The 24,566-nt window shown below is 52.9% G+C and overlaps 2 protein-coding genes across 4 annotated transcripts; one reads left to right on the top strand and one right to left on the bottom strand.

Annotated features, from left to right (window-relative positions):
- On the top strand, positions 1-2,031 carry MBOAT4 (membrane bound O-acyltransferase domain containing 4). Its single transcript, XM_068682175.1, is given in 3 exon segments — positions 1-180; positions 658-873; positions 1,101-2,031. Coding segments are annotated over 3 exon segments (1,266 nt in total). The 5' UTR covers positions 1-61.
- Positions 2,032-4,385: 2,354 nt separating this feature from the next.
- Positions 4,386-23,461, bottom strand: PRAG1 (PEAK1 related, kinase-activating pseudokinase 1). Of its 3 annotated transcripts, none has more exons than XM_068681674.1 (7): positions 23,224-23,461; positions 22,289-22,355; positions 20,826-21,219; positions 18,064-19,808; positions 10,948-11,105; positions 8,068-8,801; positions 4,386-5,657 (listed from the first exon to the last, which is right to left on the bottom strand). In XM_068681674.1, exons 3-7 carry the CDS (start codon positions 21,177-21,179, stop codon positions 4,620-4,622), a joined length of 4,029 nt encoding a protein of 1,342 aa, XP_068537775.1. In that variant the 5' UTR covers positions 21,180-21,219; positions 22,289-22,355; positions 23,224-23,461; the 3' UTR covers positions 4,386-4,619. The 3 variants fall into 3 exon arrangements, with proteins under 3 accessions (XP_068537775.1, XP_068537776.1, XP_068537777.1); XM_068681675.1 differs by having other exon boundaries at positions 22,289-22,348; XM_068681676.1 differs by lacking the exon at positions 22,289-22,355.
- Between the last annotated feature and the right edge of the window lie 1,105 nt (positions 23,462-24,566).

Below are 24,566 nucleotides of genomic sequence, written 5' to 3'. Positions count from 1 at the left end.
TATAAAGCAGAGACAGAGGAGCCCTTGGCTCAGCCCGTTTTCCAGAGAAGCAAGCTGCTCGATGCTCTGGGCGGACCTGCTCATCCTTCTCCCTGCAGCCTGGTACCAGCTGGCAGCGTTCCCCTTCGCTGTGCTCTTCCACCAGCTCTGTGCCTCGGGGCAGCTCTCTCCGACTGCTCGGTACGTGGTTGCCACCTCTGCTGCTGCAACAAGGGCAGGTTGTGTCTGTGGGTGCTTTCTGGGTCTCTCCTAGCCAAAAGTACAGTGGGATGCAAGGTAGCAATTCCTTGCTGATGCGGGTATGGACGTGAGCTGTCCTACTCCCCTCTTTGTGCAGTGGGGCCTATTCAGGGTGGTGAAGGCTTAAACAGCCAGGCCAGGCTCTCCTGTTGAAAGAGGTGGTTTTAGGGGTGTACTGGGATGAGTGCATGGGCAAAGGGAGCAGGGAGGGAATGGGGACTGCCTCTGGCGTGACAAAGATAGGGACCAAGCAGGGACTGCGATACCCAACCTAGTCCCCCCCTCCCTGCCTTGCAGCTACGGTGGTAGCTTGGGTATAGCTTGCCTCAGACTATGCCCTACCACCATCACCAGGGCTGGCACCTCAAGCACCAGTGTCCCCAAAAAGCCAGCCAGAGGGCATCTGGTCTCTTCTAGGTACGCATTCCTCCTCGCTGGAGGATGTCTCCTTGCAGTCACAGCCATGGGCAGCTATGCCGCATTGCTCCTTATCCCTGCTGCTGCCTCTGTGCTCGTCCTCCTCTCCGCCAGCCCAGCTCACGTCCACACCTGGGTCTTTGGCCTCCAGATGTGCTGGCAGACCCTCTGCCACCTGGGCCTGGGCAGCTTGGCGCTGGAGTCAGGAGATGCCAGGTAACCTTCCAGCCCTGCCTCCCTCCCTCTCCACCTTCCCAGACATTTTGGATAGGTGGAAGCCCACCCAAGCCAAGCTGGTTGGTCTCCCCTCGGCCCCCAGCTGCATCCCTGCTGATGGATGGTGCTGTGGGCATGGCAGCAAGGAGGTGGGAGGGACAGTACGAGTGCCCACACACTCCTTCCAAGGCACCCTCAGCTTTCTCCTCGTTGCTTTCCCCTTTCAGGCCAGCTGTTGCCCTCTCCGCCATCATGCTGCTCACCCAAAAAGCAACATCTCTGGCCCTGGACATCCACGAAGGGACCGTTCTGCCCCAGGCAGGCCAGGGGCTTTTGCAGCAAGCCTTGCCTCTCTGCAGCTACCTGCTCTATTTCCCAGCCCTCCTCGGAGGCCCCCTGCAGCCCTTCAGCAGCTTTCAGGGCCAAGCCGAGTCCCTGGGGGCTGTCCCCCTGCCCCTGGAGGCTGCTGCATGGAGGTGCCTTGGGGCGCTGGCACTGCAGGGGCTGCGTGTGGGGCTGGAGGGCTGCCTGCCCCGGGTACAGGGCTGCTCCGTCCTGGCCACCCTGTGCCACGCGTGGATGCGAGCCCTGCTCTTCAGGCTGGCCTACTACACGCAGTGGGTGCTGGACGAGGCCCTCCTCGAGGTGGCAGGCTTTGGGCCGGCAGAAGGGCAGGGAGACCTTTCAGGCCGTGAGCTGTGGGTGCTGGAGACCACGCACCGCCTGGCTGTCTTCACCCGCACCTGGAACAGGAGCACGTCCCGCTGGCTGCGGAGGCTGGTCTTCCAGCGCTGCCCAGCCCGGCCGCTCCTCACCACTTTCGCCTTCTCCGCCTGGTGGCACGGCCTCCGGCCCGGCCACGGCTTTGGTTTCCTGTGCTGGGCCGTCATGGTGGAGGCCGACTACCGCATCCATCCCTTCCTCAGCGCCTGGGCCACCTCCCGCGTCACAAAGTTCCTCTACCAGGGCACGACCTGGGTCTTCACGCAGCTCCTTGTCGCCTACGTCCTGGATGCTGTGGAGGCTGAGAGCTTCTCTGCACTCTGCCTGCTCTGGACTTCTTACAAGAGTATCCTTCCCCTCTCTTACGGTGTTGTGCTGCTGCTGCTGCTTTTCAAAAAGGCAAAGCAGAACTGAGCCTGTCCTGCACTACCTTGAGTGGATGGCTAGGGGATGTCCCTGTACACGTGAGCATGCAGTGACAGTAGCTATTGGTCAAGTGACCTCCAGAGCCCCAAGACTGTTTTTTACACCTGGGATATCCCCAGCTTTGAGGGATGCACTGAAGCAAGATGTCAATGTCACTGACCTAGACAAAAGAGCTCCCAGCAGCACTGCTTGCCCCACATTTGTCTTGAGGCTTTGAGTCTCAGCCTCATCTCACGTGGAAAGCATGCAACCTCCCCGCCAAACTCATCAGTGCTGCAAATACCCAAGCAGCAGTACGAGTGAGAGGCATGAGTCTGCGGTGCTTCTCCAGCAGTCGCCCCTTGACACTCTTCCCGTGGCACATGAACCCCAAGCTTTGTCCCAGCTGGATGTCTTCTGCAGTCCCCCTGAGTGGGTGGCATGCTTGGCCCCCAAGGTGTAAGGTCAGGGAACACGGATGATCCATCTCAGCCACCTCTGCAGGGGATCCTGGGCATGTGGGCAAGTAGAGTTGGGGTCTACTGCCCAGGGCATGCTGAGGACAGCATGGGCAGAGGGGGAAATAAGCCAGCAAGGCCCTCAGACTTGGCTGTGACATTCAGCTAGGGCTTGAAGGTTGCTTTCCCCACAACAGCTGCACAATGCTCTTCTTGAGTCCAAGCACTGACCTAGGACCCAAAAGCCTGGGACTCTTTAGGCATGAGATATCAGAGGGGAAGATATCAGGAAGCCACGGAGCTTTTATTTACATGAAAGCATGAAGCCACCCACCCAACCTCAATATAATATGGCTGAAAACACTACAAGACTATAGCTGGTCCCTAATCTATGGGGGATACTGCTGCAAGGTACCAGGACCACCAACACCTGAACCAGCCTCAATCCAGTTGCCCCAGTTGTTATTTTCCAGGTGGCATTACGATTGGATTGGTCACGGTCAGGCCCCATCTCCTTCGGTGTTAGTCCTGCAGAGCTGCCTCCAACTTGTTCCCTACATCCATGCTTTAAAACTGAGTCATCTCTTCATCTTACCTCTGCAAAACGTGCTGGGCTCCTTCAGACAGGCTCTCCGGCTGTTCAATCACTCCCCTGGCCAACACGAGACCACACGCAGCCGGCTGCAGCCAGAGATCCCAGCAAAGCGTGCAGGATGGTCCACAGGACAGTGGCTCCCAAGCCGGAAGGCTCATGCTGCCCGTGTTGGAGGGAAATGTACACAAGAGACAGGGCACAAGAAAGCCTGTGTATAAAAAATCCCTGACAGTAGCGGCTGGAGTCATTCCACATTCTTGCAGCAGGCAGGGACGTGCACAGCTTCCTCCCTAAGGGGACTAGGGGAAATTCATTGCAAACGGGTGCCCAGCCAAGAAACCATTCCCTCCCATCAGCAGCAACTGCAGCCAAACAGATTAAAAATCCAGGTGAGAAGCCTGGAAAAGATTCACAGAAAGCATGCAAAGTGTCAAAAATCCTGGGGAATTAAAATTCCCACAAGAGAGCAGGCTGGAGCTGGAGGTGAATGAAGGTTGGAGGAGAGTGCTCATGACTTTCTCCCCATTTTCAGCTGGGATGGGGGTCGCTCAGATGGTGATGTCCTTCTTTAGCAAAGCCGATGCTGGGTTCCCTCCATGAGCCCCAAATCGACCCCTCCAAGTGCTGCACAACCGGTCCCAGCAGCAGGGCAGCTCACCTCTGCCTTGTATTGAGAGGGAAGAGCATAAAGGCAGCCCACAACCTGCCTGAAAAGTCAGCAGCAACACGGCCTCTCCACCAAAGGGGTTAAACACATGCTACACACAAGGGACAGGTGAGTTACCAGGGGAAGGGGATAAGCTGGGTGGAGGGGGAAAGCAGAGCAGCCTGGCCCCGACTTTCTTCCTCGGGGGCCTTGGAGGTGAATTGGGGATTTTCCATTTCATTAACTTTACAAGGGGTAATTCCCAGCATGCAGCATCATCTCTGCGAGCAGCCCCATCCTGGCTCTCTCCCCCCTTCACAAAGGCAGCAGTGCTAGACAGGAAGGCAATGCTGCATTAACATCCAGAGAAGGCAACAGGCAGGTGATAGTTGCCCACAGCAGAAACAAGCAGTGATTTTTGTTTTTTAAAGCAAAAAAAATAAAAAATAAAAAACACAGAACGGATGTCAAAGCAGAAATGAATATGAAAGCAGCTCCTGGCTCTCCCATGTAAAGGAGCAGTGAATGCATTGTTTTTACTCCTCGGGAGAATAACCCAGCTGTTCCTCCTTGCTGCCCACCCTGGCAATCAGCAGTGTTTCCAGGCAAAGAGGCTCTGAGGCTTTAGGGGGTGGGGATCAAAGGGCTGTCCCCTAGGCTCAGAAATCAACTCAACTGCGCCGTGTTCATTAGAAACATGCACACACGCGGGCAGGAATTTATTAGTCAACAGACTTACCATAGCAAAACAAAACAAAAAAAATCCCCCTAGAGAGGGTTCGGCTCCCAGTTTTGCCTGCTCGCAATTGTACTGAATGTCTTACACGGATGGGAGCACACACTCACGGCTGAGATGCCAGCCTCCCCCGTATAACGGGGCTGTGCCCCTTCCACAGCCGCCCCCGAGACACGTCCAGCATCAGAGCAGCTGCAGCAGCTTCAGCGTGTGCGAGAGGGAGGCAGGCTCGGCGGACGCCAGGTACTGGCAGCAGAGCCAGTCCTCCAGTTCGACGCTCCTCTCCGTGTCCACGGCTCGCTCGGCAAACTTCATCATCAGCAGGGCCCGCTTCATGTCCACCCAGTTCTGCAGCACCTGGCAGAGGGCTTCCTCGTGGCTGAGGGGCTGCTCGGTGAGCTCCCGCCGGGGCCCCCACAGCAGGCACTGCAGCATCCGCTTGGCCTCGGTGATCCGCACGCGCTTGATGGGGTCCGCCTCCAGGAGGAGGTGGGCCAGCTGCTGGAGCCCCCGCGAGTAGATGGACAGGCTGGGCAGAGCAGGGAGGTCCTCGGGGCTGTACTCCTGCTCCTTGAGGTGCACCTTCTCCTCGAAGGGGTTGGGCTGGTGCAGCAGCTCGTAGATGAGGATGCCAGTCTGAAACTCGTCGAACTTCTTGTACTGGGAAGCTGACACGATCTCCGGGGCCAGCCTGGCCTGACTCTTCTTCAGCTTGGAGTCTCCGGATCCCGGTTTCTGCTTGGCTTTCAAAAAGTTGCTGATGATCAGGCGGGGCAAGTGCTTGTCATCTTTGGCTTTCACACAGCTCATGGGGGGCTTGCAGGGGACAAGCAGGAGGTTCTCCAGGCACAGGTCACGATGGATTATGCCATGCTCTTTGAGGTGCTCCAGCCCGTTGCAGAGCTGGAGGAGCAAGAAGCAAACCCGACGCTCGTACAGCTCAGGCTTGGCTTGGTGCAGCATCACCGAGTCCCTCACGAAGTCAGCAGTGGTCTGGCTCGGCACCTCCCGCGTGATGACCACCACGCAGTCATGCTCGCTGGCAGAGCGGGAGGCACGGAGACCATCCCCGGGCACGCTCTTCTCCACATCCGAGGCCAGCAGCATGCTGGAGGGGACGGAGGCCACGAAATGCCCACAGTCCTGCTGGATGTTGAAGTGGACGGGTACCGCGGGGCTGCAGTATGAAGCGGCCACCTTGGACTCCTGGCTTTTACAGATCTGCAAGGAGAGACCAAAGAAAAAGTTTTATCCATCAGTGACAGAGACCGGGCGCAGACCAGAAGCTCAGAGGTAGTTCCTTAAGCTGGGATTTGAAGACATTAAGATATTGGTAGAAGCAGGATGCATGTTAGTTCCTTTAGCACTTTAAACCATCTCTAGATTTTCTTGAACTCGCATGACTTTGTCTTCATTTTGTTCTGTGTTTTAGCATTATGGCTGCATTAAAGACGGCACAAACCCAAAACCAGGTTTCTTATAGGAGCATCCATTAGCTTGTGAGGCCTTCTGGCATTTCTTTTGTACGCTTCTGTTTTTTTCCCCCCTTCTATTTAGGGATGTATTTATATCTCAACCACAGGAATCAACAACAGGCTGAAACTCAGCATAAAAGGCTTCAAACCCTGGAGCGTGCCACTGCCAGTCATGGTGTGCGTGCAAAATCGGACAAGAAATCAATTTTGCCTCCAAGCTAAAATAAATGCAATAATAGAGAGGAGCTGGAGAAACAGGCTGCTTTTGTACTCCGCTAGCAATGGTTTGGATCCAGGCATTTGCAGGTAATTCACTCAGATGAGATGATCGTGTAGAGATAGGACAATAGGGGCTTGAAGTGCCCCTTCTCTTCTAAAGGAAAATACCCTGCTGCTGCTTCATGCTTATTTAGGGGAAAGATAATCTCTGGAGAGTGGGGCAGACTACAGATTACCATACCAAGGAAGGAGGAGCCCCTGGAAGAATGAATGTAGCCAGATGGAGTCAGGGAGATCTTCCCCAGCCAGCCTTTCTTCCTGACTTTGGCTGCACCAGAGGCATCCTCCATGCAACAGGCTCCAAGTAGGAGCCTGGGGCTGGCTTAGTCGTGCACCTTTAAGCAGAGAAAGAAGCCAAGGAGCAGAGCATATCTTGGCTTAATTCCTCTAAAGCCATTTCATGTAAAACTGGCTCCTTCTAACTATTTTATACATACCCTTGTGTGCCTGTACACAGCCTAAACCCTGGCTCTGGCTGCTCAGCTGGCCCCTTGGCTCAAGTCAGATCCTCTGCCCATCTTGAGTTATCCAAATCTATTTTAACTACTGGTCTGCGATTTCTTGCACGTCAGAAAATCTGTATCACATCCAGGAGGGGCAGTGAGAAGTCAGCCAACTGTAAAGTTTTGCAAGTATTCTCCATTTCAGCTACCAAAATAAGGTAGCACCCTGGAACATTGCAAGAGATGTGCGAGTGCACGTACATAAACACGTGCATGACTTTATGCTGGTGCAGAGCACAGCCCTGTTGGGCTGCTTGGGGCTTTATCATGTGCTCTGTAGAGTACCGAGGACACAGACTAAGCACACAGGGACCCAAGAGCAGCTCCGTTAAGAGACCGAAAATGTGGTGTTTCTGCCTTGGCTGTAATTCATCCACTACAGCAGTAGAGGCAGAGCCACTGAACCACACCCAACGCAGCTGGCAAGAGGAAAGGTCTGTGTGTGCTACTGGGAACCACATATTGAAAAGGAGCTGACCAGCTCTGAGGTTTCTGGAGGAAAATTTTGATGGACTTTGGCTTGTTATACCTAAAAAGTTGCTGCTCTGACTACTGGACTAGAGGTATTGGGGCAAGCCCTGATTCAACTCTGGTTATTCAAAGTACCCCGCTGTTGGGTTGACTGCTTCCTTTAGAAAATCTTTTTTAAGGCTTTAAAGCTATCACTTAACTAAAACATCCCCTTGGGGGTTGTAATTGTGTAAAGGATTCAGCAGATCTTTTTTTTCCTTGCTTAATGCATCTCTGGCAGCGCTTGTTTGGGAATTATTTTAGTTTTTGAAAACAACATGAAGAGGAAGCAGCAGTGAACTTCTCCTAGGTTAAAGCCCAAACAGAAGTTGAAAGCCTCTGTATTCAAGTAGTAACATGGATCAAGAACCCCAAATCCACGGGATGTGCATGAAACAAGCTGCCTAAGCTTATTTATCCAGGTTTCGGAGAGCTGAACCATCGCACCCCACATTTCCATTTCAAACGTGGGTTCTCTACAGTTACAGGGATATATTTCAGAACCTGACCTTACACACCATCTCTAGGTCAGCCTTCCATTATTTAATTGAGACCTGGAATACCTTAAAGCCCGTAGTTTCAACATCATACAGGCACTCACATGGTTTCTGGGTCAGACCTTCCCCTAGAAGAGGGGCAGAGGGGAAAAGGCTGTCTTTTGAACAGTTTTTAAGCAGTTTGGTTTGTCAGAGGTGAACTATGCTGAGTTTAAAATATAGTACTAGTACCAAGTTTTTCAGAGAGAACCTGGCTGGGTTGTAGACCGGTCCCAGCTCCGCTGTGGGAAGCAAACCCTGCGGCTGCTTGGAGTTGGGAAGGTGGGGACGAGCCACACACCCAGGCTTGCTCTGGTCACAGGCTTACCTTCACAGCATAGGTGGTTGAAGGGTCCTTGGAGCAGGTGGCACAGTAGTAGATGGCATCCCCCGAGTCGCAGCAGGGCTTGTTGCACGCCAGCTTGAAGAGCGACCAGTTGTTCTCGCTGAAGCGCAGCTCGTTCTTCTGCTCCCGCATGAAGCAGTCCTCGCACTTGGCGACCAGGCGGCGCAGGGACTCGGCGTAGAGGGCCCCCAGCTTGGCGTACACCCCCTCCTTGCTGTCGATGTTGCTCAGGAGGTTGTGGAGGTGGAGGCTGGAGCTCGACGACACCTGGCTGGAGACGCTGAGCTGTGAGGAGGAGAGGGACTGCTGGTTTCTGCTGGCGATGCAGGCCCCCGTGCTCTTGCTGGTAGCCGAGCCCCAGTAGCTGTTTCCTTTGGAGGCTCTCTCCAGGGACTCAGAAGAGAAGGTGCCGGGGCCCCCCAGGCTGGCTGGATGGATGAAGGGAGGCTCCTCCCGCAGGCAGAAGTTGCTCTCGGAGTGGCTGACGTTCAACCTGGGGCTGGCAGTGCCGGCTGCTCTGCCGGAAGATGTTTGGCTCCCAAAAAAGCCATCCGGGGAGGACACCGTTCTGCTCATCATCTTCTTCTGGGGCAGAGGGGGCGGGCAGCTGGGGCCGGCAGAGGGAGCATCCTCACTGGAGGTGGGGAGGAAGGAGCCAGGGGGAAACACTTGGCTCTCAGCTGGAGGCGGCGAGTGGTTCGGCTCAGACGAGTGCCCTAGGGGACAGGGAGACACAACGGGGTTTGATTCATCCATTCGTGGAGGCAGAGCTGCATGGAAGGGGTTAGCCCTCCTTAATCTGGTTTAACACAGCAGCTTCGCGAAGCAAGCTGCAGACAGCTCGCTAGAGAAATGCTCCCTCCACCTGAGACTGCTTTCCTACGAACCTCACACACGGCAGAAAAAGCTGGCAGAGGGCAAATATTTAAGCCGTGACATCAGCCACGAGGAGGTAAGTAAGAAGGAAGCACTTGGAGGACACTCATTCAGCAGCAATCCTTCCAGCAAAGCCTGGGAGCTGCCACCCGCCGCCTGAGCAGCACAGTGTGATAAGAGTGACTCACGCAGCTCTGACTTCACAGCCTGGCCACAGCTGCCCAAGAAGGATATTGAACCTGCCTCTGCCTCTCGTTGGGTAAGGGTCACCGGGTAAGGGCTGGGATTCGGCCAGCTCCACCCTACTGAAAAAAAAAATCTGGCCTCCCTTCTGGCTGTCCCCCAGCTTACGTTAGATCTGCCTTCCTGCCCCAGCTAGGCTGGAGACAGGCAGCACAGCTGCATGCCTCAGGAGAGGAGGAAAGCAAAAAAGGGTGATTTGACGTTGAAATAGACAGCAAGACTTTCAGGTTGGAGAGAAAGAAGCAGTGGGGATCTGAAGCAGCAATTAAAAGAAGTGACAATTACTGGGACAGCCATCCCTGGTAGCTGCTCGCTGCCTGTGATGACCACGGTGGGGGCAGGTCCACTACGTCTCAGCTACCAGAGCAGATGCCAGCTCAGCCTGTCCTGCAGACAGGACTCATGCAGCGGGGCATCTCCTGCCACTTCCAGTCCAAGGGGCTTCATCAGAAGACGCAACCAAGAGAAATTCTTCAGCACGCAGCCCAAGACCAGCACCTCTGCCAGGACACGCAATGGAGCCCCCATTTCAAGAGGATAAATTTATTTGGTGGAGGCTTAGGGAACAAACAGCAGCCCCAGAACCTTTGGCAACCAGTCCACAAACGTCAAATTGCTCTCACCTCTTTTTTACACGCCGATGGACTCTGCCCCAAGCACTGGGTAACAATTAAAAGCTTTTCACAGCTTTCCTAACACTGCTCTGCACCTTCAGCGTGGGGTTCTCCTGCACGAGATGGGATGGGGCTTATCCCATCCCCCCGTATTTTCACATCTGACAGCACAGCCAATTAACCTGAGCTCACTTCACCCGGTGACTGACTGCGTAGCTGCTTGCTTACACCAGAACAAGAGCTCACGTGTTGGTTATTCATTTTAAAGCTCAGCCTTCCTGAGATGAGCTTGAACAGTTGCCTCTGCTAGTGGAAGCAGAGAACTCCTGTTGTTCCGTATCATTTTTGACAGCAAATTGCTTTTGTGTCCAGCAAGTAAAGATCCAAAATATGTGAGTTTTTCTTCCCCACGTACAACTTCCTGGCAGAGCCTCGCTCTCAGACTCCAAAGTTAGCAGTGGAAAAATGGACTTTCCAGAGCTCTGGCTCTTAATTTTATTGCTGCACGTTGTTGCTCTTGGAAAGACAGAACTTCCACTACACGAAGATTACTTCTGCAAAGGAAATACTTTCTGAGCAGCCGAACACGTTAGTGCATGTCTCAGTTACGCACTTATGAAGAAAGTGACTTCATAGTAAGTATTTTTTAATCTCAGTTAAACTAGTGCAGGCAGATTTTTTTTTTCCCCCCTTCAAGAAACAACTGGGAAGACAAGGAGAGGGAGAGATCACCTTTAGCACAAACCCCCTTCTGGTACTCCTCAGATGTGTGGAGGATATTCCACGAGAGCTTACTCGTGGCCTTGTGCAACAGGGGAAGCACAAGCAGGATGAGCACAATTGCTTTCAGATAGAGGCTTCATCCAGACACGATGGATAAACAGATTTTGGCACTGGCCAAATGAAAGAGGGAAAAAAAAAATGACGGTCTGGCTCTGCCACGTTCATCTTAAGTGCATCAAGAGGCAGAAGGGTGAGAGCAGACAGACGGAGGGTTGCTGAGAGGACAAGGTGATGGGAGCCCTGTGACCCCTGCCCTGCAGATGCCGCCCCAGCGGTGGGACTCAGGATGGGATAATCTCCTCCCCGGGTCTGATGTTACCTCTCCAACACCCTCTCAGCCACTTACTGCCATCGCTGCCGGTCTGCGTGTCTGAGCTGAGGCTGTCGGTGGATCCAGCCGTGAAGCTGACGTGGATGCTGCGGAAAGGCGGGCTGAGGCTCTCGGTGGAGCTGTTGCTGCCCCTCTCCAGCTCAGCGTTATTCGGGTTCATTTTCAGAGCGCGCCTAGAGACAACAAAGGCAAAGAAGGGTCAGGAGGCAGGCAGGAAAAGGTGCCACGCATGCAGCTGCGAGCGCAGATTAAAATTGAGAGCAGCCTCAGCTTGGTTCCCACGTATTCACACGGACACTGCAGTCTTACCAGGCATTAGCATTTCATTGTAATTTTTTTCCTCCCCTTTCTCTGGGATTTGGAGGTCATATTCCACTGACACCAAGCAGGTCGTGGCCTTGCAAGGCACCACTTCCTCTGAGAACCCACGTGTGCTTGAGCAGGGAGAACCACGGAGCCAGCAGCGCCCAGCCCCAGCCTCAGCCTCCCCTTTCTAGCACATGTGTGATCTTGGACTGCATCCCGTTTTGGCCACTGCCACCAGGAAGCGGGGACCCACGGATGTTTGCCTCCAGTAAAACTTCGTGGAAGGGAGCAGCATCACTCCTCCTAGTCTACAGGAGGAGAAGTTGGTGCTGGGCACCAGAACCCAGCTCCTACACGGTGGAGACACGAGTAAAAGCACAGTCCAGCAGCAGCAGCAGCTTTCTGCTCTGTGCACCACCCTAACAGCTGAAAAAAGAAGCACCTCTTCAGAAAACAATCATACATCAGACGCAGGACCCACCACGCAGCTTTTAGGGTAAGACCTACTGTTCTCCACACAGTTTCCATCTACAATAAATAAATCCTTAAACCACAAGCTGCCCTTATGTACTGCCAGAGTCACAATATAAGTGATCAGTTGTAGGCAAGCAGGACTATCTGCTGAGATAATGAATTTTCCCCTTATTTTCTTCATTTTTTTTCCTCCCTGGAAAACAACAGGAACTGGCGAAACCAGGCAGCACACCAGAGCACAAATACCCCTAGCTTTGGTACAGATCAAACTCTCCGTTGAGGTTATTTGCCACATTTTTAAATAAAGCTGCCAGTCCACCGATAAAACTCAACGCATTGATGACTGAGAATGCAAAAAGGTTAGCGGAAGACTTGCAAAAAAGAAAAGAAAAGAGAAATAACTTCCACCAGCTATCTCGCTGGAAGGTATCCGGCATTTCCTAATCAGACGGCGGAGCGGCTGCAGAGAAAGACAAACAAAAGACATGCACAACTATTTTCTTGTGACACACTGCTCACGCATGCAGAATCCCTCCTCTTCCAAAATCCCCAGGCATAGCAGATGCCACGAGCACTTTATTTTAAGATTAAAAAACGTTTCATCCTGCGTCCAGACAAAGCACTTACTCTGGTGTCCACACAACCACATGGAGAGCAGCATGTATGAGAAGCCCGGAAGAAACTTCTGCCAGACTTCCTCATTTGCCTGAGCAGGCTCATTCTAAAAATACTCGGGGGCTGATCAAAATAAGGGTCGGGGAAACCACCTCAGGTACAGCTCGGCAGGGACGCTGCCCTTGGTCTTGCCCCGGTGATGACTTTTCCACGCGCACTTGGTCACCACAGCCAGCCTCCCGAGGAGGATTTACGAAACTTCACGTGCACCACGCAAGACAGGTTTATTTAAAAAAGAAAAAAAAAAAAGAAAGAAAGAAAGAGCAAGTGAGAGACACTGTGGTTTTTAGCTCTGTTATGATTAATGCTGTTGAAAACAGCCAACTGGAGTCTAGTCTTTTTTTTTAAAAAAATAAAGCTACATATACTAAATAAAACTACATACATAGTTTTATATACATATAAGCTATACAACCTTATCCCATAACCGATTTGCTCAGAAACTTAACTTTTAGTAACTTGGGGTGGAAAAAAGACAAAGGGGTGCACATCGATGCGTGCGCCCTGCCTGACTTGGTAAGAATCAAGGAAGTGTTTGAATCCAGAAGAAAAGCGAGAGATCTCAGGAGAGAGCTGGTCTCGATTTGCACAGATGAGAGGTTTCCTGACACATCCCTCCCCCTCCCCAGACACACACACACATCCACACGCGCGAACACACACAGAAGAAAAAGCTGGTGCATTTTTCTTTCCTCCCCATCACTTAAAACACGGATCCACGGAGCTGCCTTACCATTCCCACACTCGGGCAGAGATGGGACTTTGCTCACCAGGGTCCAAGGTCCAGCCCGCGCAGCCCCACCTATTCCTCCAAGCAACCTGGGCACAGCACGGCGCCTGCCAGCACCATCCTGCCAGCTGTGTTTGCTGAGCCCAGCGCTGCCGTGAAGTCATACGGACGGGGAGCACCGCTTCCTCCCCGCGCCGCGATGTAAAAAATGTAGTTCCTGAGCGGGTCGCACCAAAATAGAAAATTGCTCGCCGCTGTAATGACATCCTGCTCTTGTTTCAGATGCTGCAGCCAGGCCAGCTATTGCCTCCTGCGCGTATTTTTGCTCCAAATCTCCCTCCTTTCCTCTAAGCTCCTCCTAGCCCAGACAGCGCCCAGATCGAAATACCCATCGCTTTCCCGAAGAATTACTGGAAATACTCGCTATGGCCAAACTGTCCCACTTCCAACAAAAATAAAATCCACTCCAAGAACTGAGCAACCAACCACTGCAACAGCCCGTGGGATCCTTACTTCTCCTCCGCTTGTAGCGTTCATTCATGCCATGCACAGCTGTACGGGTTCGCTGTCCTGCCCTTTCCTCCAAAGGATACTGGAAATAAAGAGTATAAACCCATTTTAAACCCGAAGAGATCACTAGGATTGTCCCCTGTTGCCTGCTAACACGTGTGGGCTCCGCTCCCCTCAGAAAGAGGTCGCAGTGGGTAATTCCCCTCCATTTCCTCAGCACTTTAAATGTTAAGTGCTAACTTCAGGAACAGCAGCAGAGCCTCCACTGAGTGTGAGCACCTAGAGAGCGGGTCACAAAAGAGTCAGCTCTCAATCTAATAACCTAATAAGACAGGATTTCCAGCTCTCCTAATTATTCTGGCGGCTTTAAACACACTTGGCTTCTTCAACATCCTCCACATGACATCCTAGCATATTTGGGCAACCCCTACAATTCACTATTCACCAGTCTTCCCATCCGAAACAATTCCATCTAGCTGGCTTTCCAAACGATTCCCACAGTCCTGCCTAAAACAAAAACCAGGGTGGAAAATGGAAGATTGTGGTCTTCTAAAAAAAGAAAAAAGGTTTGGAGATCTGTAACATTGCCACGGGATACCAGATCATTTGCAATGCAGCATCTCCTGCTAGGGCGGAGTAATGCTTTGTGTTTCTTTGTGTGCTGTGGTGATGGGAAGCACAGCAATGTCCTCGTTTCTCCCTTAAGAAGGCAGTTAAACCCATACTAACCTCACCTGGCCGTGGAGGAGTTGGTTTCTCTGTGTACAGTGACCCACAAAGCAGAGCACATTATTTCCAGATGCTTCCACGAACGGAGCAGAGTAGGAGCACCAAACCCCTCAAACAGAGCAGTAGGAACTGCCAGGGGAAGGCGGTGCAAATGTGAACGGGACATCCCTTCCCAAAGTACAGCACTGGAACTAACGCACAGCAGAGAGAAAAGCCAGGCTACATGGCAGCCACACGTGCCTGGGCATAACTATTATACAAGGGGAAGCATCGTGGCACCACATGCTTGTCTATCACGAAACAGGAATGGTTTTATTTTCCTCCTCCCTCCACTGCTGCAGGTGGGCATTAGCAAGGGGGTAGAGCAGATCTGTGGTGCCAGGGAGCTGTTTTTATACCTCTGTTTCTGGTTTAGGCAAACCAAGCAATCTAAAAAAGCTAAGCATCCTCTGCCCCATCAATACCAGCATCCCATCTAAAACCTTTTTGTGGTCAGGTCATCCAAATGCTTTAATCTGTGTAGCTATTAAAGGTCTTCCCATCTCTTTTACACTAAAGGTAAAATGCCCAGAGAAAAAAAAAATCAATGGCATGTTCATATAATCTATACTCTTGGGGGTGACTCAACCCATATTTTTTCCAATTTATTTATTTATTTATTTATTGGCTTATCAGGAGACAGGTTCTTCAGAACTGGCACAGGCTGCCCAGAGAAGCTGTGGATGCCCCATCCCTGGAGGTGTTCAAGGCCAGGCTGGATGAGGCCCTGGGCAACCTGATCTAGTGGGTGGCATCAGTAGGAACTGAACGATCTACGAGGTCCCTTCCAACCCGAGCCACTCTATGATTCTGTGGTCTCCCCCTGGATGCCAGAGTAAATTCATATGGAGAGCAGAATTAATGATAGCTGATCAACAGTGAAATCACTGAATGCTCCAATGCGGTGAAGAAGACAAATCTGATTTCCAACCCCATACTTTTTACATGGCAAGATAAGAAACACAAAGAACAGAGATTGTTTCTTTTAAAATGGGAGCCAGTCTCTCCCAAAAGACTTGCCCGATAAGTCACAACCTGCAGAAGTGATCCACTGGCAGAAGCAACATGAGAAATTCCTGATTAGTTTCAGACAAAAAACACTCGGGGAGAATCCAAAAGGCCTATTAGCTCCCTGTCCTGGAGTGGGATGCTCTCTCCTGCATGAGCCATACTAGCTCTTCTTTGCTTTATGTACTTTTTAAAATACACTCTAGAGTTTGTGATTTATTTATTTTTTTATAATAATAAGTCTGGCTTGTTCAAAGCAACTCCCTACTGCCATTCACAGTCATAGAGACCACAAAGAAAAGGGTCAAATTTGGGGACCTATATGACTTCCAATTGCATTTTGTACTGCCCCAGGAGCACCACGTAGCCAGTTTGCTTCTGTTCACCGGAGTACACATCCACACCAAGATCCAGAAGGAAACAGGTGCCTCAGGAATGGTACTAGAAAGACACCTACAGCGCTGCCTTTTGAAGGTGGCATTAATTGTGACAAAACCAGCTCAAGAGCTGATGCAAAACAGCAGCACCATTTCCTTTGCTTAAGAGGCACGTGGCATACGTGAACAGTTAAGGCTGACACACTGGAAGGAACCCGAGCATCACTTAACCTCACCCTCTGCATAACAAAGGCATAAATTTCAGCAAGGATTCCCTTTTTGTGCCAAATAACTGAAGGCTGTGCTTTTTGGATGCCCACTTTTAAAACTCCCCAAAAGCACTCCTTCGGCCATCCTAGGAGATAGCTTACAGCAAAACCAGAGTTTCCTCAGTGCCTGGCAGGAATTTACCCTGTATTTTTTTTTCCCTTTTAATTGTTAGAGCAAGGACAAACAACAAAAAAAATGCACGAACAATGCCCAGGCCTAGGGGAGGATGAACGTGCCTCAGAGTCACCCCTGCGTGGAGGATCTCTGCCCTCCTCCAGGCACGTGGCTGCAGCCCAGGAGCCCCAGAGATGTTCCCCCAGCACCAGGCAAGCCACACCAGGAGAAGAAGCTGCCAGCGATGACTGCCCAAGGTAACACAACCCCGCTGTGGTGGTTTCAAGCAGCGTTGCACGTAGCCATCCCTCCCGCTGCCACGTACAGGTAACAACACCCCGGTTCCTGTGTGAACACGCTCAGAGGAAAACACGAGCACCCTCCGAGCAAACAAACAAAGCCAGCAGCTCGTGAAAGCCGCCGTCTGATCGAGTTGCTCCCAGAGGGAGGGCCGTGCTCTCAGCAAGGCACCCTGAGGCCCAGCCGCAGGCAGCACGGTGCCGAGGAGGCAGCTACAAGCAGAGCGAAGCCTCGCCTGCGGCCACAGAGACTAAGAGTAATGCCAGCACCTACCTCAGCCACCTGGCACTGGTACAGCTCCAGACTTTCAGCAGGTGACTGCACATTTCCTAAAGAATCACTCCTGAACAGCTCTGCCGAGCCCCCGCAACAACACCCCACACGTGGCAGCCACGACCCCGAGCCGGGCGCTGATACAAGACACCAAGCAGCAGCAGCCACCAAATAAAGTTCTCAGGGTCAGGACTGAAGCACATCTCAGTGTCATCTCTGATTGTGAAGGCAATAAAGCTCGTCTGTGTGCTCGCCTGTGGGCTCTTTCTTTCCTCTGACTTCAGCAGGGATCACGTGGCATCGCAGCAGAAAGCCCAGCACTAAGGGCTGAAGGCTCTTTTTCATCTGCTTCCTTCCCTTGAGAAATCTGATTTGCTCATCGTTTGGTCAATTTAAAACACTTTAAAGTATTTTGTTTAAAGGAGCTTTAAAACAAGGTAAAAGTTCCCTGCATTAGCCGGCCCTAAAAAGTTGAAATTTTGGTGCAAGAATAAAGCAGTGCTTAAATTAATCCATTAATTAAGGATGCACCAACCCAAACACCATCTCAGACTGGTGAGCACTGATGACCATGCACAAGCCTGACCATGGGCACCAAGAGCAACTTCTCTGGACACCCATCCCTTCCCTCAACTTCTAGATTGAAGAGACAAAGCCCAATCTGCCACGCAACACAGAAGTGTGCAAGAAAGCAAACGCAGGACACCTGCAGGACACAAAGTGTCCCTCCCTGCTGTGATCAGGCAGCCTAACCCATTGCTGCACGGGAGGGAAATCAATTGCTTTCACTCCTTTGGGCAGGTTTTGGTTGTGTTTTTTTTTTTTTCCTTTTCTGATACACAGCCAACTGCAGTCACTGCATACACAGAAATTATTGGAAGATTAAATTATTAATTAATTTTTTAGTGGAGCTTCTTCCTTTCCAGACAGACAGCAGTCCTGCGTTTGTTTTGTAGGCACTGCTGTCACCCCGCCTGCAGACCTGAATCCCAGGAGAGCTGCAGTGAAGGAAAGGCTGCCTGAAGCAAGCACATGTTCGACAAGCTCCGGTTACTTGCTTGCAGGCAAGGAGCCCTCCCTGGGAAGCTACAGCTTCACGCGTCAGCCTTTAAAGCAAGAAGATGTTAGGGGCAAACAGAAAATTAGGATTTCAGAGGCCCTTGCTATGAGAACCAAGAGGGGAAGCTGCCCAGTTCCACATACCAAAGGACCTTGTAACCCGTTGCTTTTGATCCCAAAAACCTTGCTGGCCAGTCAACCCCCGCAGCAAACACATCACGACCACAAATGTGTGACAGTCACACACACGCTCACAAGGCTGAATACCTGGACTGCTTCTTTGGTGGTGGTGGCGGTGGTGCAAACTCCGTGCCATTGCTCTTCTCCTTAGGGAATTCAAAGGACGAGGACTTGCTGATCCCAGGCTGGCTCTCCACCACCGGGCACTCATCCACAGGGTCGGCGTCAGCTCTTCCAACCTCAGCTCCCACTGCCCACGGGTGGGTTGAGAGCGCCTGCTGCTCCTCCTCCTCTACCTCCTCCTCCTCCTCCTCTATCCGGCACTGCTTGGCCCACGTTGGGGTGTAGTGCTTCTGCCTCCTGTCGTAGGACAAACCTGCCAGACCCCTGCCGGACTCCTCCACGGAGGCTCCGTTAACGTGAGCACACAGAGAAGGGGACACCCCAAAGCCCCCCGTGTCCGCACAGCTCCTCGGCAGCGGGTGGGCTCCAGCTCCGTCGTGGTTATTGCCGTCACCGAGCCTTGCCAGGGGGGAGCTGGCTGGGAGCACGCAGCTCCCCTCGCTGCCCTGCTGGCTGTTTTTGGACATTTTGGGAGGGATGGCCGGGCTCTCTGTAACCGAGCTCTTGGGAGGAGCTGCGAAGTGAAGCCTCAGTCCGTTCTCACTTCCCGATGCCTGAAACACCTCTCCGGGCTCAACGGCGGGCGGCGAGGTCCCAAAATCAGGGTGGGAAGCGGAGCTGACGCAGGGCCACTGAACCCCCACAGCGGAGTCAGGGCTGCTGAGGAAAATGGTCTTGTGGTCGTCCTCCGTGTGCGCGGTCATGACGGTGATCTTGGCCGCCACCTGGGTGGCGGGGTCCTGGTACTCCTTCTCTGTGCCCCACGCCCAGCCACCATCCCTCCACGCGCCGTCCGCCTGCTCCGTGCCAGGGCTGTGGGCTGGTTTCTCCACGTTCGCAGCCCCGCTGAGGCCCTTCAGCTGGGCTTTCTTCCTCTTGGTGCTCTCGGCGTAGATCGGGTCGCCGCGGGAGCACTGAGGCTCCACCAACGCCTGCTGGGGACCGCTCGTGCCTCCTGCAGCATCTGCGTCCTCCTTATCCTGGCACAAAGCGCAGGCAGCGGCCGCCTCGGCGTGGAGGGACGACTTTTTCCTCTCCGAAGACGGGGCAGAGGGATCGCCCTGCTCTTTGGCGATGCAGAAGGCCACGCTGGCAGCCCTGCGCTCCTCCTCGCTGAATTTCACCGCCCTGCCGCTCGGCCTGGCCGCCTCGGGAGCATCCCGCTGCCTCCAGCCGCGGGGCGCCGGGCTCTCCTTCTCGCACCAGGCCCCTTTCCCCTCGGCACAGCGCGGGGCAGAGCCCTCTCTGCGGCAGTCCGTGATCGAGCAGTACTCACCCCCTTCACCCTCGAAGCTGGAAGAGACGCGAGCACGGTCGCCCTCTGAGGGAAGCGCTGCTCCTTCCCTCCCGTGGGATGAGGGGTTTCTGGCAGAGCTGCCGACTCCTCTGTCCCCCAGGGCAGGGGGGTTAGGGCAGAGGGGCTGATGCTGATGCAGCAGGGCCAGCTTATCTTTGGCTCTGCTCTCCTGCTTGCCCACCTCCCCCAGGAGCACCAGGCTGTGGATGGAGACGTTCCTCTCCACGCGCCCCTCCAGGCTGCGCAGGCCCACCATGGAGTAGCTGGGAGAGCAGCAGGACAGGCACTCGCTCGGAGGGCCGTGCAGGAAGGGCTTCCTCACGCCGCCGTTGCCAAAATTGTCCCGACAGAGCCGCTGCGCATCGCCTGACTTCAGCAGAAGGTGCTTGCCGGAAACCATCCCCCAGCTGACCTGCAGGGGACGAAAAAGGAGCACACCGTCAGCACGTGCAAAATGAAAGAGAAAGCAAAAGAGATAAACAGATGCATAGGAAAATCCTCTGGCATGTGCAGCCTTTATCTGCTCAGCGCTCACCCCGCCAATAAGCCTTTGCTGCTCCTTCTTCTTCCTGGACCGTTCGCAGCCCTCGCATTACCAACAATGGCAATGCAATGAAATGAGGCATTCCCCTTTCTCTTTGCATGGGTTCCCTGCCAGCAACACGTCCAACCTGTCATCCTGCCTGTGAGTCACCGTGCAATTACGGATTCAGAGAGGGAAGGAATCTTTGTGCTTCCCTCTGCTGTTTTTGTTTCGCTGCTGCTCCTGAGTGGCAGACTCCAAAGCATCGACGGGGACTATCGCAGGTCATCCCCTGATAGCAGTATTGCTTCCCAGAAGGGAGGGATTTTCGCTAAATTGCCCTTCCACCTCAAAGGACTGGCAGCCTCAACTCAGCTCCCATAGACTTAGTTTTGCAGCGTGGAAACCTGACAGAAAAATACACGGTAAATTGAAGGAGCAGCCTTGTGATGGGTAGACAGGTACTACAGCAGCCCCCCTTTTCCTGACGTGTTAGGCGTTGGTAGATATTCACAGGGTGAATAGGAGACCACACTTATACTGCCTGAGAGCAGGAGATCCTGGGGCAGCAGGGACAGTCCTCACGCCCCCTTTTTGCCAAGGCAGAAGCAGAGGCACCAGCTGCTGCCCGAAGGGCTGGGATGTTGCAAACCCCACTCCCACAGCACAAAACTCAGCCTGGGGCAAGATCCACGTGCGCAGATCAAACCACACCAGTAACGGCAGCCTGCAACGTTTCATTCAGCTTTAGCCAAAAATGCGTTGGGAAGCCAAGATCAGCTTAAAAGCCTGAGTCAAGAACAGAAGGAGAAGCAATGGGAAGGAAACCGTTTTAACAGATATTCCAAGAGCTCCTGAGAGGAGGCAAGTAACGGGAAATCACGCTTGGACTGGATTAATCATTACCTGCGACAGATCTGCATTCATATTCACATCCGCCCACGTGTCAGAAACATCTGAGTTTATCATCGTTGGTTTCACAGCAATCGTTGGCTTTGAGACAGGGGTATTCACGCCTTCGTCTTCCAACGCTGGGCTCTCAGCCTTGGTCCTAACTCCATTCGGGAGCACACCACAGGCTCCCACGTCGGGGGGTGTCTGCAGGCGATGGGAACTCTTGGGGCTGAAGCAGTTTTTGCAGGAGCCGGGCTTCCAAACGTGTTCCACAAAGTCACTGCACGCAGACATCTTCAAATCCTTGCGGCTCAGCCCGAGAGCCTCCCGTGTCGCCTGCACTGTTCTCTGCTGTTCATCTTGCATTGGCTGTCTCCAGAGCCGCTCTTGAAGATCACCTGGTTACCTGGAGAAGCACGAACCGTCCGATTAGTTTTGTTATCCACAAAAAAAATGGGAAGATCTTTAATAGGACAGGTGATAATTGCGCTCATTCTGCCTTCATCACAAAGGCTCCTTGTTTACAGGGCTTTTTTCACGGCTCAGCTAGAGCCCACACAATCACATTAAAAGCCCCAACTTCTAAGCATAACTCGGTAATAGAGAAGACATCAAACAAGCAGCATTCCTATGTGATTTCATTCCCTGTTTAACAAGCATGTAGAACCAGCCTCGTGCGAGGCTTGTATCGAGGGTAAAGGAGAGAGGCCTTGGAATTGCTGTTTGCATCCCCGCAGAGCAAAGCTGGGCAGGAAAAAATATATATATATATTTTCCAAAGTGGCTTGGAGATACAGGCACCAGACTTGGTGACTGTGTAGCCAAAGGGACCAGCAGCAGCCTTCCTTCTCCCGGAGACACCGCCGTGATCACTGCAGCCGTACACAAAGGCACCTCTCCCACCCAGCGCCACGGAGAAAGGCAGGCAGCAAGTCTGGGGCTGGCACTGATTTGAGCAAGTGCCTGGCAGAAAAGCTCTTATCTGGTTTGCCAGGAGCCACAAATAACAGTGTCAGCTCGCTGAAATGATTCATTGTTTGCAAGGGGAGAAGAGCTTTGCTCTTGGATTACTAACACGCAAGGATGCCTTCCCATCTTCCTTCCCCAGGAGGAAATGCCCCAGGACCAAGACATTCCTGCATTCCTGTGCCCTCCCTCCCCGCACAGCCAGATCTGATTGCACTCAGCCGGTAGCTATCTGCAGCTAACAACTTTGGAGATACTTCAGACAACGACTCCCACAAAGCGCAGGGGATTAGGGAAGAGCAGATCAGAAAGTGCAACCAGGGGAGGAAAACTGCAGCCGGCTGCTACAGGTGACCCCGCACACGACTGCCCTGTATCGTTCTGCAGAGCCATATAACCCATTTCTTCCCCATACAACCAATTTCAGGTCACCACAAAGGCAAAGTTAAAGGGGTGGAAGCTTGTAAGAGCTTGAGTGGGACCAAGTGAACGGGGGAAGAGCCACTGACCTGCAAGCATCAGACACCAGCTTTGGGAAGGGAGGCTTCGATCACATGAGGCATCAGTACCTGCAGACTGGCAGGCCAATAAATTAGGAACAGTTTTATGACAGAGCAGCAAGAAGAGCAACAGCAATGGGATTCATAAATAAGATAAAAGGATGCCTCGCTATTTCAGAGAAGAGACTCTTTTAGACAGTTTTTTCCATGGATTTTCAGACTCCAAATTAACCAAAGGAGAGCAAATCACTCAGACATACCCCAACACCCCCAAGATTAACAATATTTGCAAGAAAATCATCTTTAAAGATACTACAGTGCTCCTGCTTTGTTTTCCTTCAGATTTAGCACACAGCATCCAGCCCTTAACCAAGCAGGGCACCGCCAGCGGGTTTGGGCTGGTCGCTGAGCCAGGGGGGATGATCCAAATGGCCCAATATTAGTTTTATCAACCTGACTGGGGGGGGGGGGGGAAAAATGAAAATGTTGAAATGCAGGGATGCTTAATGCCACGGGGAAAATTGGGAAGCCAGCCACACCGATGATGCCCAAAGTTTATCAAGCGTCCTGATGAGAGCCAGCAAAAAAAATAAATAATAATAAAAAAATATGTATCCAAGGGAGGAAAGGAGGGGCAGGAGCCACAAAAAACTCTCCTCGCTGCTGGCTGAATGGCTGGCGCTGCCAGGCGCCCTTCTCAGCCCGTAGCCCCCCCTGTGCAGGGGGAGCAGCAGGCGCATCCCCCCCGGGGGGCTGCGGAAACTTCCCCGGGGCTCCCCCCGGGAGCTCGCCGCGGAGGGCTCCGGCTCGCCCCCCCGACCCCCTCCCGGCCCCGGCGGGGTCTCTCCCAGCCCGGCTTTGTCCCGGGGGGCTCCGCCCGGAGCTCCCCCCCCCCCCAAAAGCCCAGCCCCGGCGCCGCCCGCTCCCGGCCCCGCGGCTCTCACCGGCCTCCCGTGGATGCTGGGGGGGGGCGCACCGGGCTCGGCTCCCTGCCGCCGCCCGGCTCCGGCTCCGGTGGCCACCGGGCGAGTGGCGAGCGCGGCCCCGCGTGGGCAGGGGGCAGCGGGAGCCCCGCCTCGGACCGCCCACGGGGCCGCCCCCACGGGGCCGCGCCCCCGGCACGGAGCGCCCCGGGCACCCACGCGTGGCACCGGCGCGCACCCCCCGTGCGCGCACCTGCGGGTGGAGAGGGTTGGATCCCCGGGGCCGAAATGGGGCCGGTGTCCTCGGGAGATCCTAAATTCCTGCTGGCTCGGGGAGGGTGGGGTCACGGAGAAGGGAGGTGGGGGAGGTTTGGGTCCCCGTAGGGTTTGGGGTGTGCTTTAGGGTGGGTGGGAAATGGAGAGGTGTGCCCCCAGCCGCTCGCTGGGCTGGGTGGTTTTGAGAGTCTAGTGCAGCTGGAGCTGGGGGAGGGAAAGAAAAAGAAAGAGGGGAAAAAAAAAAAAAGAGAGAGAGAGAGAAAGAAAAAAAGAAAAGAAATAAAAATGGAAAAAAAAATAAAAGAAAAAAAAAAAAGAAAAGAAAAAATAAAAGGAAAACATTAGGAAAAAAAAAAGAAAAAAGAAAAAAAGAAGAAAAAAGAGGGAGAAAAAACGAAAGAAGAGGAAAAAAGAGGGAGAAATAAAAGAAAAAGGGAACAAAAGGAAACAAGAAAAAAAAAGAAAAAAGGAAAAAAGAAAAGGGAAAAAAAAGGAAAAAAAGGATTAAAAAAGATTAAAAGGAAAAAAAAAAAAAGATTAAAAATAATAATAAAAAAAAGGAAGTTCTCCTTGTCTCTGTTCAGGGCCTGAACTCAGGTCCTTGCTAAAGCCACCTCTCGTTTAGTACAACAAAGGATGCCAAGTGACATGCATTTTGGGGCAAAATAGTGGAATAAAAAGGTAAACCGGCTTCCAACCAGAAATCCAAGTCCCCGAATAGAAAAGCTGAAGTTGGAGATACGCACAGCGCTCATCATGGAAAAAAATTACCCGCCCAGGAGCCGATCAGCCCAATGAATCCTTCCACTTTGGGGGATTTTGGCAGTGCCACAGGTTGCAAACCTTTCTGTTCACAGACGCCCCAGCTGGCCAGGCCTGCTCTTTGCTTCTGCTCTCAGCCCTTACTCTGATCAGCTATTAAAATAGCCAGGAAAACCCACAGTAAGCAGAAAGGCAGGAAAACACAGGGCTCCTCTGCTTCATTTGCCTTAACATTGCTGTAAAGAAATCCACCTAGCACACCTCCTGCTTGTCCTTAACCACTCGTTTGTTCACAATCTGCTGTGCTGTTTGCACGCAGGATCCCC

The sequence above is a fragment of the Anas acuta genome, chromosome 4 (genome assembly GCF_963932015.1).
Source record: "Anas acuta chromosome 4, bAnaAcu1.1, whole genome shotgun sequence".
Taxonomy (NCBI): domain Eukaryota; kingdom Metazoa; phylum Chordata; class Aves; order Anseriformes; family Anatidae; genus Anas; species Anas acuta.
Note: the sequence above shows the minus strand (reverse complement) of the source record. Positions and strands in the feature narration are given on the sequence as shown.

What these genes read in the sequence shown, in the direction of transcription:
- PRAG1 (XM_068681674.1), bottom strand. Translation starts at nt 21,179, where the DNA reads ATGCAAGATGAACAGCAGAGAACAGTGCAGGCGACACGGGAGGCTCTC. An exon ending in TGAATGCAGATCTGTCGCAG is followed by an intron (nt 19,809 to 20,825) that starts GTAATGATTAAT and finishes CGTCCCCTGCAG; the next exon opens with GTCAGCTGGGGGATGGTTTC. An exon ending in CCACCAAAGAAGCAGTCCAG is followed by an intron (nt 11,106 to 18,063) that starts GTATTCAGCCTT and finishes TGTTGTCTCTAG; the next exon opens with GCGCGCTCTGAAAATGAACC.